The sequence below is a fragment of the Medicago truncatula genome, chromosome 4, assembly GCF_003473485.1.
Source record: "Medicago truncatula cultivar Jemalong A17 chromosome 4, MtrunA17r5.0-ANR, whole genome shotgun sequence".
NCBI classification, from domain to species: domain Eukaryota; kingdom Viridiplantae; phylum Streptophyta; class Magnoliopsida; order Fabales; family Fabaceae; genus Medicago; species Medicago truncatula.
Window position 1 is genome coordinate 7,077,528 of NC_053045.1, and position 15,688 is coordinate 7,093,215.

The following is a 15,688-nucleotide window of genomic DNA, read 5'->3' on the forward strand; positions in this document are numbered from 1 at the left end:
CTTCAAATAAATCTTTACATTGTAATATAGGTCATATTTATAAGTTACAAGTGCATGGATGGTCATAGAACTAAATGCCAATACAAATGAATAGAGTCATTTAGTAGTAGGAGCTAAGGAATTTATAAAGGCTAGGGAAAATGGACATCCATATTATAGTAATATTATTCATAACATTCCTCTTTGGATGTTCATGAAGGATATGTCTCGTTAAAATCTTATTAAGAAAAAACGCAAACTAAAAAAATCTTAACGAATGAAAAAGAGCACAACATCCAATATATATGCCTTGTTAAAAACCTTATCGGAAAAACTAAGTGGGACAAAACCATGGTTAAGGGAAAAAGAGTGCAAAATATATTTATATCTCCCCCTCATCAAACAATCATCTCTTAGACGATGAAGATCAATATTTTATATTAGTTGTTCAAAAATTATGCTTGGGAATGACTTTGTGAAAAGGTCTACAAGATTATCAAACGATCAAATTTGTTGTCTGGTTATATCATCATTCTTCTGAAGATCACATTCTTTCAACTGAGCAATGCACATGGTATCATATTCATAAAAGGATTGTTTCATTCACTCTTCCAAAAGACAAATTGCAAGTTTCTTCCATGTGTTCAATCATAAACTTCAACCAAATACATTTTCGACTTTATTTATGTAGTGCTAAAATTTCATTATGGGCATCACACAAAGAACTTGCATTTCTAATATAACAAAGTAACAAATAATATATCATAACATGAACATTTAGCAAGTTACATTATTATGTCTCAGTTGAACTAAAATTTGGTACTTCAGGACCAATTAGTTCTTCATTATTTATCCTTCGGGAAATTTTATATAAAAATATCAAGTCATATAAATATATTGTAACATGTACTTTATATATAGATAGATTGAGGCTTTGATGTGGTGCTATACTCAATCAAGTATGATAATGCACTTGAATTCACTTCAAGTGAATCCGCCTCTTCAAAATTAATGTACTATATTAGTTTAAATAAAATGCAATAAGTTTCTTCTTGTAAAAAAAATAAAAATAAAAAGCTAAAAATACAACACATGCCTCTCCAACTATATTTAAATTTCCCCTCCCCACAACATTAACAAAAAAATTAATTATACATTATCAACATAAATTAATTTTATGCACACATTTAATGGAATTTTATCATATATATATATGATAGAGATATTTTAGAAACTAATATTGTAAAATAAGAAAATATGGTGAAATATATGGTTTAACACAGATGTAAATATGTCCTCGTGAGCTTATCAGTTGGTAGGAACAATGCATAGTATATGGAAGGTTCGGGTTCAAACCTCATCCACCACAAAAACAAAAACAAAAATCCCCAAAAGAAACTCCATATACAATCAAAAACATCATTCTCATCCAAATTTTTGTTCTCGAAATTCGATTAACCTTTGAGTATATGGAATTGATAATTTAGAATTCAAAATTCGACTTTGGGATATGAATATTAATTCAGATAACAATAAAACTCTAAAACAGTAAGAATATAAACAACTGATATCATAAGATCAAAAGCTTCAAGTACAACTAAAAGGAATTTGGGTGCACAATTCTAATACCATAGACATTATAGAAAAACCTTACAATAAAACAATGAAATGAATAACATTATCGAAAGAATCCTAAGAATGAGTGGACTCAAAACTCGACCCATGCAGTATGTGGGCAATGCCATCCTCAAGCCTCTCCAATCTCACATCTACTGCATTCAACCTAGCAGTAACAGTCAGCTCTTGTCTGATGAAATCAGCCCTGAGCTCTCTGATAGCATCCAAAATCTGAGCTCCTAGAGTAGGTTCTATGGTCGCTGACGCTACTATTGCATGCTGTTCAGGCTCACACTTAAGTGGAAGAACCTGTTGCTCCTGATCATGTTTTTCTTCAGCTGCATGAAGCTCCTCAGCTTCTGCCTCCGCAAGCTGGTGAAGGTCATATGGTACTAGCAGTACCGGTCCCACAACATCGGCATACCACCCATCTGCGGGACTAATGATCTGCAAATGGTTCGGCGTTTCCTCTCCAAACTGATTAATGACTTCATTATCACCACTAGAAACACCAACATTATTATCGTCATTTCCAGAAACAATAACATCATCCACGTCTACTACATGACAACATTCCATTTCTTTGTTGACTGGTTCATCATATAAGAGAGATATTGTAGTCTTCTCAACAATGAAACCCTCCCCAAATACAACCATTACCTCCACTTTGTTACCAGGTTCTAGATTAGATGTTATGCTCTGCCAATCCTCATCCTCAAACGAGGTTAGCGTATCTCTTTTATAAACCTGAATGGTTCTTTTTGTGTAATTTATGATCAACACACCTTGGCAACTATCTGATGTTATGTTTTCCGAGGAAGAGTAATAGACAACGAACAAGATCATACTCTTCAGGTTTCGTCCCTTTATTGTTGGGATATCAAATATTATGGAACAACCTTTGCAACTAAAGCTTGACCATTCAGAATTATTGTCACAGGGGAGGAAAAACGAATCCCAAGTCTCATCTGCAGTCTGATCCAAAGAAAAAGGTATCGTCTAAAAGAGGTATTTTATTCCTTAAATATGTACTTTGCTTGTAATTTAATTCTTAACTTGATATATGTGTGACTTAATCATGGAGTTGTTGACAATTCACACCCATTTCACAAACTACTAATTTAAAATGAGTTTAAAAACTTTAAGAATCAAATTTGTGTCTAATTGAAATTAAGAACAAAGTAATTTATTAGAAAAATATAATTTCAGGCCGCAACCAAAATTCCATTTTGCTTTTTTAAAAACTAGCTAGGCGAAAGAGTTATTCAAACCTGTAAAACATCTACAGCAATATCGGAGACTTGGCATTTTGTTCCCATTTGAATTAAGAGAGATTTCAAGTGATTCATTGACCCTGAAGTGCAAACTTTACCTAGAAAATCATCAATTAAGGGAGAAGCATACATATCAGAGATCTCTGAAGGAATTGAAATAGCACTTGCTTCCAATTTCTGATAACTTGTGGCTTTTAGTACACCCAGAAATCTTACTATATCTTGAGTTAGTTGCAGATCTGAACCACACTCCACACAAAGAATTCGAAGTTTTTGAAGGTCTTTGGAAGTCCCAAGTGATGACATGGACACAGATGTTTGAACAAGGGATATCACATTATTTGATGGCGACATCCAAGACCGAATGAGAGAAGGGAATACATCACGTGAAAATCCTTCAAAGCCACAAAAAGAAATATATCCAATGCTTTTCATCCTTACTATTGAAAATGGCACTTTTGTGATGGCAGTCTTATCGGCAATCAAGGTAATCAACGATTCCATCTGTTCCAAGTCCTCCTCCAGTTTTTCAATCATAGAACATCCAGAAAGAATCAAAGTTTCTAACGATTTTAATTTATAGATGCTTCTTGGGAGTTTCCGAAGACCTGTGCAGCCTCTCAAATTTATCAAAATAAGTTTATGTAGAGATCCAATGCTATGGGAGACCGTGGACAAACTTGGACAGTTTTTTAGCACAAGCTTTTCAAGATTAGGTAAGTAGGAAAAGTCTGGGGTTTCAGTCAAATCTAGAGAATGACTAAGATTAAGAATTTTTAGATTTTCAAGCATCTGCAAGAAAATAAAAGCACAAGAGAATAATAGTAAGAGAAGCTAAGGAAAAAAAAAAACAAAGATCGGAATTTGGAAGAATGGATATCTTCCGCTAAACCATGACAATTTTTGTACCTGGCACTTGTTCCATAATTGTTTGAGCCTACTATATTTTAATTCAACGGAAACTAGACTTCCTTGCTGAAATTCTGCAGGAAAGCAGGGTTCTGCAAATCCATGCCAATACAGCCACTTAAGATCTCCTGAAAGATACTTAAAATCTCCCTTCAGCTTCACCCCAGCAAGGCGAAGCAATCTGAGTTTATTCATCTTCTTAAATGCTTTGGTTTCCAAACAATCTTTTCTTGGAAACTCCAAAGCCAGTCCCTTGACAGCTTCTGTTCCCTGAAATTAAGAAAAAGAAATCATACAAACAGAAAATAAATATACTAATTTTGAAATTTGAACCTATAAACAAGTGTGCAAAAAATCATTCAGTAATAAAAAAAATCATTCAAAAATTTTATATTTAAAGGATAAACAAACAATTTTTATTTTAGCAGAGACTAAAACTGCATGAGAATTTATTTTGTAGGGACTGAAAAAGCTATTAAAATTAAGTAAGGACTAAACTTAGAGGATCCCAATTTTGTCGGGACCAAAAACATATTTAACCCTAAAATGAATGAAACCAATTTTCATAAATTTTCAATTCTCCAACCTTACGCTTTTCTAATATATCAAACACCTCCCCATGGCGCCACAACCTACTGCGCTTCTCAGGATCTGATGGTGCTTCCTCATAAATTATTTGTCTTCCCATATCTCTTAACAGATCATGCATTCTTAGCTTGTTCCTATTGTCAACAGTTACAAGGGCTCGCTCAACAAGAACTTTAATCCCAATATCAGCAAAAAACCCACAACCATTTAATATCTGTATTACATCCTTTTTGTCCATCCCAATAAAGAAACAAGCAATATCAAGGAATATTTGTTTCTCTGTAAAATCTTTTAAACCATGGAAGCTTACTTTTAGCTTCTCCTGTACTTGATCATGAGGAATGCATTTGAGTTTCTCCAAAACATATTGCCACTCAGTTATTTCACAGTCGGCCAAATAGGATCCAAGGACTTCAAGTGCTAGTGGCAATCCCCCAGAATAAGCAATCACATCTGTTGAATGCGTAGCAAAATCTTCTTTTGGACTTGGTTGTTTGAATGCATGCCAACTAAACAGCTTAAGTGATTCAATTTTGTCCATTTCTTCTATTGTATACATTTGATAAACTCCACACAATCTAAGAAGATGCATATCTCTTGTTGTGATTATTATTCTACTCCCCGGACCAAACCAATCACGGCTACCACACAAAGCCTTTAGCTGCTCCAATTCATTCACATCATCAAACACAAGAAGAACCCTATTCTGGGAAAGTTTTTCCTTCAACATATTTTTGCCTGATTCTAGATCACGTATCTTGAATGTCAATGTTTTGTAAACATCATCAAGTATCTTTTGCTGTAGAGAAACTTGATTAGTATCTGTCTCCCATAACTCTCTTATATTCAGAAGAAAGCTCCTTCCCTCAAATTTGCTCCCAATTTGATTATAAATTGCTTTGGCAAGGGTTGTTTTCCCCATACCCCCCATTCCCCATATCCCCAAAATTAAAACATCATCTGAGTTTTGGATGTTTAGTAGCTTAGTCACAGCTTCCACACGAGATTCTACACCCACTGGATGTTCAGCAACGAATAACTCTGTCCTATCTAACAAACGGGTGATGTGTTCAACAATATTCTTGATATCAGCACTTTCATTCCTATAAAATATGAAACAATGAAAAGGTGCACAATCAATTGTATGGATGTCAGCATTCTCCAACATATGCTTCTACCAAAAGAGGAGGGAGAACTATATGCAAGTATATGTGCATAACTTAAATGGCATTGCAATGGGAAATGAAAGAGAAGCACAAGAATCGGCGAAATAGTAATCTGTTATCATTTATTAGAAGTTGAGTTAAATAAGTTTAGCATGATTTAGTGAAAATCTTTATTGCTGGTACTCCAAAAGTCACTCTACAGTAGTTTAAGAATCTCTAGTAAGTCTATGAATTTACATGGATGTTCTGATATATTAGTTGTTATATAATAGAGGATCAATTTTAAGCCTCAAATACTATTCTTCTGCATACTTCCTGCGTTAGTATAAACCCACCATATCCTATAGTGTTGCCAATTATTCAGTTAAAATGATGCCTCAAGAATACAACAAACATAGTTGAATTCGGGGTGCGAATTCTTACACTAATGAATAGTGAAGAATGAAATATATTATAGATAAAGATTCATGGCTTCCATAATGTACAAACAACTAAACAACAATTCTAGAAATGCCAAATGTAGGATTTATGAACACCTATATAATTTTCTGTCAAAAAAAAAATACCTATCTATCTTGGAAATTTCAGAGAACAATCGTAGAGAAAATAATAGATATAACCAGGGATGGATCCGAGAATTTAGTAAAAGGGGGCCGAATTATTTGAGTATATACTTGAATATTGTTATCATTAACAAGACACACCGTTTAACCACCATTGTCAGGAAGACTTTCGACACACTTGTTACAAATTAACCCTATAGCCTTTTTCCATTCCCCTAATTTATTATCTCTATATTTTCAAATATTACATTTATTAAGGAGATATATTGAACATTTTTAGGGTCATTAGATAAATTTTTGGACGCCTCCATGATAGAAGATTTTTAAATTACTAGTTTTCTCTTTTTTAATATGCTACAAATAATTTTTCCATACTGCTCTCTATGATGATTTTTTGATAGAAATTGAAATAAGAACAAAAGAAATCAATAAATTAAAATTTGATCCAATCCTATAAAGATGGGAAATAGCATAAATTTTTTGCTTTTCAGTTTATGCGCATTAAATATATATGACCTCAAACAAATAATCATTCAATAAATAATGATCTCCTAGAAAAATATGCTTTACATATATTAAAGATGGGAGCCCTCGATGATGATTTACCCCTCCCAACATCCGTTCCTCGATATATTAAATTGATTAACTTTTATAGGTTTTTATGTAATCAAAAGTTAGTTCATATATTTTCACAATCTTTAGAGAAAATATTTTTAACATTTATTTCCTCATTTACCAAGCTTATTAAAACCATGTTACTTCTAGTTAAAAATTACTCAAAATAACTTTTCATTGCAATGAACTTTCAAAAACTTCAATAAGTATCTTGAAATTTTAAAAAAAGTAATAGTATATAAAGAAGGTAAATTTTAAGATGGACACAAATATTATTACACCACCAAGGCCTAAGAACTTTTAGCATCACTACCAAAATACTCTAAAAGACAAAAATAAATAAATAACCTGGAATCTATGAGGACAAACCCTGCTATTCCACCAATATCAAAGAGTTCTCTTTTCCAATTACTCTTTGTGGATTCATCTACTGAATTTTTTGATATAAGATCATCAAAAGATTTCCCAAACTGACCTTCCTGATGGCGTACTTCTGATGGAGCTACCTCATAAAATACTGGCACAACGACCAGACCCCTGTTTCTGCCAATTTCCATTATCTTCTCCAACTCTAGCATACACCATCTTGAATTAGCATAATTTGTAGACAAAACAACGATACAAGTTCTAGACTGTTCAATTGCTCGCAACAGTGAGATTGAGATATGATCTCCTCGTTGAATCTCGTCATCGTCTCTGAAAACATAAATCCCCGCATTTTGAAGAGAGGAATAGAGATGTGACATGAACTTTGCCCGATTGTCTTCTCCTCTGAAACTCAAGAACACATCATACATCTTTGGCTGAAACATCAAAGAAAATCTTAGCTTAGATATATGATTGATGAGATTCTTGATGCCACTAATACATCATCAACTATGGGTTACCACCAACAATTCGTTTTGTTATTACTTATCAATTAAAGTCATATTAATTAACTTCCAATGTTCTTGTAATGATTTTGAAACAAAATGTTAAGAAACTGATTTCATTATTGATCACTTTGCTTCCTTTTCTGTTACGTAGTTTCGAACCAAAAAAAATACATTGGAATATAACAAGCAGAATTAACCTCAAAATCACACACACAAAACCACTCACCTGATCAGTGTTATTGCTTGATTTTCTTTTAATGATATCTCTCGCCATGGCTTGTAGCAGAACATGAATTCCAAGCTTGTTATTCTCGTCAATGGTTAGAAAGCTCTTGTCTTCAAGGTTACTTATCTCGAGAGCTGCAGATTGTGTTGACCTATTTAATATTTGCTTTACATCATTTAGGTTCATCCCAACAAAGAGACATGCTATATCAAGGAATATTCGTTTCTCTTCATCACTCAAATCACTAAAACTCTTTTCAAGAGCTTCTTGTAGTCGTGGAGCTGGAATGGAAAGTCTTTTGAGACTCTTCAACACATTCTTCCACTTAAGTGCTTCCTCTCCATTCAAAAAGAACCCAAGTTCTTTAAGAGCAAGAGGCAATCCCCTAGAATAAGCAACTAGCTGTCTAGAAAGTTCACTAAAATCTTCTTGTGGAGTTGTTGCTTGGCTGAATGCAGCTAAATTAAAAACTTTAAGTGATTCACTTTCATCCAATTCTTTCACTCTATATATATGGTCAATTCCATGCTTCTTGAGTAGATGTCTATCTCTTGTTGTGATGATTATTTTGCTACCTTCACCAAACCATTTACGACTTCTTCGTAGGCCCAAAACATCCAACTGCTCCAATTTATCAATATTATCAAGTACAAGAAGTACCCTATGATGTTGATGACCTTTGAATAAAACTTGATCATGATTTTGTTCTTCCCAAAGTACCCCAAGGTCTTTAAGGAAACTCTTGTGTTCAAAATAAAGACCAATTTGATCGTAAATGGCTTGGGCAATGGTTGATTTACCAATCCCTGTCATCCCCCATATCCCTATTATGAGAGGACTTTTTGATTGTTTCAATAGTTGAATCACGTCTTGCACACCAGATTTTACACTGGGTGTACAGGAATTCGCACAAAAATCTCTATTCTTGTTTATCACACATGTAATATGTTCAACTATATCCTTAATATAGTCCGTAATTGATACATGTTCGTACCTGTATAATATATGAACAAAAGACGATTATATGTATAATAATTCTCCTACATGTGCATAGGCCAAAAGATAGGTGTAAATTAAAATCTCAAGTCTCAGTTATTTTAAAAAAGAACTTAAAATTACCTGTATATGGGTTTGGGTATGAGATCACGTGATCCTAAATATTTGTTAGCTTTAGTGATCGCTGCTACCCAGGTCATGAGCTTGTCTTCTTCTTTAGAGATTTCCTCCATTGATATTCTATCCAGAAAATCATGAAAAGTGTCTCCTCCAAACATATCTCCATGATAGAAGGGACCGACACCTTGATAGAACACAGGCAGAACAACCAAATCTGAGGTTCGGCAACACTGAGTTATTTTCTCCAATTCTTGTATACACGAACTTGAATTAGTATAATTTTTTGAAAACAAGACTACAGCGACTTTGCAGTCTTGAATTACATTCAGCACAGACTCTACATGCTGAAACCTCTTAATGTCCCCAAAAACATTGATACCAGCTTCTAAACTAAGAGCCTCTTCGAGACTCGAAAGAAAATAACCCTTATCGTGAGCGCAGAAACTCAAGAACACGTTGTACCTTCTCTTCTTTGGATCGGTAGTTAATATGGATTCAAATTCCTGGCAGATTTTGGAGGATGAAGTGAAGGAAGACATGGATGGTATAGATGGAAATTAGGTGAAAATGATCACTGAATCTTAATTGCATAAGAGAAGAAATCAACTGAAACGAAATGATGAAGCAAAACACTCTTTGATTGACAACTACTGGTTTATGTCATGATTTACAAGTCAAAGTCATCTAAATACAAAAAGTCATTAAATAATTGATGTATTATATTCTAGACTGAGTATATTAATTTTTCAATGAAGCTAACATGTGAATTGTTTCTTGTAAATGGGGGACCGGGGGACCGGACTGGAGAGAGTATAAACAAAAAAGCCCTCCTTGCTTTATTATTAGATTATTGATATTTGAACGACCATTGTATACAACTTCTTTTTTCTTATTTTTCATTGGTCAAAAACAATGGAGAGAGAAAAATGAAAAGAGAGAATAAAAACATTATATATTAGTATGAGAGAAAAATTGTCACAAATAGATATACAAATATTATTTCTCTTATTATTACAAGTCAAAAGTTGTCTAATAAAGTAGAATTTCCCTAAGAAAAAAAAAAGTCTATTAAAGTAGAATTGTTGCAGTACGAAAACATCGCTGAGATTTTTCGGCCACAAAATGTTACAGCTATGATTCAGGATAAGGTTTATTATCTAAATTCTAAAACGAGAGCGAGAGAGAGAACAAAATAGGGGTCGTAATCATAAATTAATTTACCTATTGCCGGTTTAATTTTCCTTCTTGAATGTGTAAACTCTTCCTTGCATTGTAATTGAGACTGCATTTGGAACCTATTTTGATTCATCATGGCTTGTGTACATTTCGTAAAAAATAGTTGTTTTTTATTTTCAGAATTGTGTACATTTCTTAAGAAAGACTGTTATTTATTGTTGGGTTAACAAATCTTTACCCCCTGTAATAATATATGTAATATAGATTACTTTTGATTTTGCTCCCTGTAAAAACATTTACCTATATTACAGAGGGTAAAAACCTATTAACCCTTTATTTTTTTAGAAAAAAAAAAGAACTTCATCCATATCTTAAAAGAATCATTACATAATGTCACACAAGCGGAATCCTAAGTTGAATTTTGCAATGTAAGGGCATTCCCCCATTCTTGATAATGACATAAAATTAAAAGATAAATCAAATAAATCAACTACTATATTAAAAATCATTCGTCCTTAAATATAAGACCAATTTGTCAAAATTACATCAATTAAGAAAGTTGGTAGTATTATTAAATTTGTATATATAATTATTATTGTTTTTATAAATTTATCTTTAAGAAAGAGAGTTAGTTTATGTTTTCAACAATTTATTTATGGTTGATCGAAGAAAAAGAAGCAAAATTAATAAGGGTATGTTGATAAAGAAAAAATTAATGTAATTGAAAATAACAAAGGGATCTTCTAAAAAGGGACAAAAATATTTCTCAAAAGGTAGTAATGAGTACAAAGCGTAGAGGCTTCAAGCCATTTTTTGTATCATAGTTTCCAACAAATCAATCGCTTCCTCTATCGAACTTTTAATAGTCTCACAAAAGTCCATCTTAAACCTTTGATTAGAAACCATTTGATGTAGAAGAGTAAAACCAAAGAAAGGATTCAGCCACAATATTCTCTGCACAGAGTGGTTTGTGGACATGTTGATTTCATGGGCATTTTCACTAACAACTCAAGAGCATCCTTCATTAAATGAGAAAGATCTCAAAACGAGGAAATATAAAGTAATAAAAACACAACATGTGGCCGCTATGGTTTCTGAGGGGTGGGGTGCTCAGATGTCGTGTCAGCAATTTAGATGGAAGCCCTATCAACAAGATCCAAGATCAAGAAGCGACAAATATCGATGTTACATAATCGGCCACTAAAAAATATGTAGGCGTAATATCGACAAAAAATAGAACGAACACTAACAAAAAAGTTTCATAGCCTATATAACTAGCTAGTGATAATGCATCATTTTCGTCTTCTTCAATGACTTCGAATTCTTCTTTTGATTTTTCCGGAGTGGGAGTGTCGCAATAAATTGTTTTTTCGGCGGCATCGTCTCCTTAAACATGAGGTCTTTGAACAAGGCTTGTCTATCCATAATAGCAAACTCCCATTGCTCCACCTCACCAATCTTGTGATTCCTTCACTCCCCATAAGGCAATGGTAATGGACAACCGTCTTTCAAATAAATAAGAAGAAAGTGGCTGGGAATTAAGCCAAGACACAAGATGTTGAGATGTGGGTTAAGTGGTGGAGCACCTCAGATTGGAAAATATGTCTCACATATACCTCTTTCGGGCAAAACCAATTGAACAACGACTCTATTGTAGAAAGTTGTAACAATGTGACCCATATCTGGTAATGTCAAACCACTTATCTTCAAACGCAATTCCACCACTGTTTGTTGGAGGGTGTAAACCACCGAAGATATATTTAAAACGCTTCTTCGAACCAAATATTGGCAAATAGTCACTCTTATTATTTTTCAACTCATGAATAAGTGCACTACGAACTAATACATGATTTTCCTCATCCATACCCATGTGTCTAGCTATGACCCGAAATCCACAATAACATCCCCTTTAACATTCACAATATTTTCAATGGAAGAACTCATGATCTTTGGCATTTGTGTAATGTACGGTAAATTCCGAAAAGGTTGTGTAGTATGCGTCGAAGCTTATGAGCGGGAGTAAGTGTCAAGACGTGCACCTTTCCTCTTAGGAAGTGATACCTTGGGTTGTAAGAATTGACTCGGGATTTTGAGAACCAACACACTCCCACATAGAGGGGATTCGACCCGTGAATCTCTCTTTCGGTGTAGACCTCACCCTTTTAGGTGCTCCCTTGGTTACCACCTTTCTTGGAGGTGGAGACAACATTGTGTCTTCAGGAAATCCTAGTCGGAGCATCACCTCTTTAATGTGTAGTTTCATCTTGTAAGAGGCTCTTTTGAGACGTTCTTGAATGGCATTCCATTCCTCCATCATGGAAAAGTGATCATCAACCTCTTCTCCATGTACACTTAACCTTTTCCAATGAAGGTCTACATCATCCAATAGAATAGACAATTTTTCCTTTCTCTTCATGACAACAATACATCTACAAGGTAACCAGTACGATGCCTTTTGCTCACAACCACAATTTTCTTTAGAAAACCCGAATGTCCTGGAGCATGCTAATTCGTCATAGATAAAACCCAATACGGGTACATAACCCTTCAACTTAAAGAACAAAAATTGTCTTTTGTATTTGTGTTCTAAGACAATTATGTATCTCCCAAAACTTGCTTATATCTCACGTAACTGGTAGCCAACATTTTGTCTATTTCATCCCAACATGATGCCAAATCTCCCACACTACTCCTCAAAACTTTCCATGAGCCGATTGAACAATGTTGGTGGTTCTACACCCTAGATACAAAACTTTATTCGTCCATGCCCTCACAAATTTCTCCTTAACGGTGTTCAAAATCGTGGTTTCAACATATGCAACGAACTTTGGAAATGGTTTGCATACATCTTTGAATTTCAATAATGTACTTGCATATGAATCCTTCATAGGAGATTCGACTAAATCTTTCCAAGCCCTCATGATTTTGTTAACAACATGTCTATGCTTCTCCTCCATCACTTCCTTCACTTCTTTCTTCAACAACTTTTGCATCCTTAGGCTTCAGTTTGACTGTACAATCTATGATGCACTTCTTTCACATTCTTCCAAATATAAAAATAACAAAGTATAACCTCTGTTTCAGGGAGAACTTTGACAACGACATTCATCAGAGCATTGTCCCTATCGGTGACAACCACCTTAGGCATGTTGAGTTTTAAGGACAAATGATCAACCAACATCTCAAGTTCCCAAGTAAATTCATCCTCTTGTTCAAAGGAAAGAATGGCCAAACCAACGGAATATGCCATTTTGGTAGAGGTGACACAAACAATCTCAAATAACGGCATTCGATAGAAATTTGTTTTGTAAGTGGAGTCCATGACCAAAACGGTCGAAAAAGTGTAAATCATATTAATCGACTTTGGATGAGAAAAAAATATGTGTCTTCAAGAGTGGTTTCCTCCCTGTTTGCTCTTGTGAAATAGATGTATTTATGCTCCTTTAACTTCGAAATCAAGTATTGCATCTCCGTCTTGTCACCTCTTATCCCCTTGCGCCATCTAATTTACATATTGTACACTTGTTTGATAGTTGTCAAACTTTGTTTGTTTTTATGGTTCAAATCCGTGAGAATATTCCTATGCAACACTAAGCTCTTTGTCTTGCCGGTAACTCTTTTCTTCTCCTCCTCTTTTATTCTACCCGCAAGAAGATGGCCGACTAACATTGGTGCCAACTTAGGTTATGAATTCCACTAAGCATTTTCAACCACCAATCATTTGTATCTTATCAAAGAAACCACGCAACCTATATGATCAATCAAATTTCCTTGAGCCCGTGCCTTCAAGGTACGGTTTCTTTCTCTTCTTTTGTGGTTTGTATTCACCACTCCTTTCAGATTGCATCGTCAAAGTTGGCCTTTTTAAATTAGATTTATCTATAGATATAGTAAATCGCCTTCTTTCCTTAGTTAAAAAATAACGAGGAGGTGTGTACTTCATAACCGCGGAGCTTTGAAATACCGGTAGGTACCAGTTTAGGTTTTTCTTCAATGTGAGCTTGAAAGTGAATTTTGACTTTCTACTTCACATTAACGGTTAGTTTGACATCGTCGGAAGCTTAGCCGGAAGCTTCAATTATGACCGATTTCGGCTTAACACCATCATCAGCCACATTTTCAACCATCACTATATCTATTGAAAAACAAAATAACAAGGAAAAATAATATAAATAACTTGTGCAACAAGCTAACAAAGAAAAAAAAATTGGCGCAACAATTGAAAACTGGGCATTACACATGCATGACTCAAGTCACGTGGCGTTTACACCTATGTGAGTTAACGCACGTTGGTCCAGCGTGAGTTAACTCACGCTCATCCTGCTTCCCAAACTGATTTACAAGCCTAAAAAACTATCAAAATCGAATGAGTTAAGATTATACATCAACTGATTTTTTTTATGCTTGATAAGCATAGAAACCTGCTTCCTGACGACTTGCAATGATTTGAAATGAAGATTTTTACCAAAAAATTCGCATTTTTGGGGGTTTTTGGAGGTGAGTAGGGAAAGAAAATGTGTGTTCAAGTGTGGAACTGCTAGGTTTTATCCCAAAACAGTACATCCATCCACGTGAGTTAAGTCACGCAGGGTTACCACCTGTGTGAGTTAACTCACGCTGAAAGTACTGAACGTGACTTAAGTCACGCAGACGAGTACTTTCGTCCATTTAGTTGGGAGTGAATGTTTTTTGATGGGAAAACAATTTTCAATAAGGTAAAGGGAGAAAAAATAGATATATAGAGAAATTTAAGAGCTAAGAGGTATGATGAATTTTTTGTTGGTGATTGTTGAAAAATTGTTTGAGTATGGGGTTTTAAGATTTGATTCACGCCAATGAAGAATAGTTATTAGATGGATATTATATTTTAAAATGTATAAATGCCAATGTGGCATTGAACTTTTGTATGTAACTCTTTACTCAATAGACTTTCCACCACTTTTCAACCTCCGTTCAATGAATGAACACCATAAATAGCCCAAAACAAAACTTGAATCAAAGAACCGACTCCCGATCTCTAATCAAAAGCGATCGGCCCACCAGACTCTAGAGCCAAATCAGTAAGGTCCTCCTCACGCTCGATCCACCGAAGAAGACACCATAACTAGCCAAACAAGATTGCAACTAGACACCAACTCCCGATCTCAAAGCAAAATTAACCGGCCTATCAGAATCCAGGACAAAAACTTGAAGGCAATCAACAGGATGTAAGTGGTGCAAACATAAAATATATCAGAAAGATGGTGGTGCGGAGGGCCCGTGCCACTCGTCGCACCACCAATACCAGCATCTACATGGCTAGGTCTGAGATTTGGAAGAAGGGAGGTGTTTGTAGAGATAGGACATAAAAGTAGTGAGAAAACTGTTTATAAGTACTCATTCTACTCAATTAATTGTATTTAGCGTGTAGAAAAAAAAAACAATTGTGTAATATACACAAGTAAATTGGTCTTATACCATACACAAATATTTTTTTTTATTTAATCAATAAATCTCGTCATATTTCATTTAGTCTAATAGAAAAATTCATTGATGAAATAGTGGAAATTCATATGCGAACTTAGCTCATTTATATATTTTAGAA

General features: G+C 34.4%; 1 protein-coding gene across 3 annotated transcripts; it reads right to left on the reverse strand.

The window, feature by feature from the left end:
* Window positions 1–872: 872 nt before the first annotated feature.
* LOC11413079 (disease resistance protein RPV1) lies at window positions 873–9,643 on the reverse strand. 3 transcript variants are annotated; one of them, XR_005645920.1, is made up of 8 exons: window positions 8,932–9,631; window positions 7,813–8,806; window positions 7,060–7,514; window positions 4,366–5,470; window positions 3,780–4,049; window positions 2,868–3,662; window positions 1,578–2,571; window positions 873–931 (listed from the first exon to the last, which is right to left on the reverse strand). XR_005645920.1 is itself a non-coding variant. In XM_003604809.4 (7 exons), the coding sequence occupies exons 1-7, from the start codon at window positions 9,465–9,467 to the stop codon at window positions 1,672–1,674; spliced, it is 5,055 nt and encodes a 1,684-aa protein (XP_003604857.1). In that variant the 5' UTR covers window positions 9,468–9,631; the 3' UTR covers window positions 1,521–1,671. The 3 variants fall into 3 exon arrangements, 2 of the variants coding, with proteins under 2 accessions (XP_003604857.1, XP_039689656.1); XM_003604809.4 differs by lacking the exon at window positions 873–931 and having other exon boundaries at window positions 1,521–2,571; XM_039833722.1 differs by lacking the exon at window positions 873–931 and having other exon boundaries at window positions 2,434–2,571; window positions 2,969–3,662; window positions 8,932–9,643.
* Window positions 9,644–15,688: the final 6,045 nt, after the last annotated feature.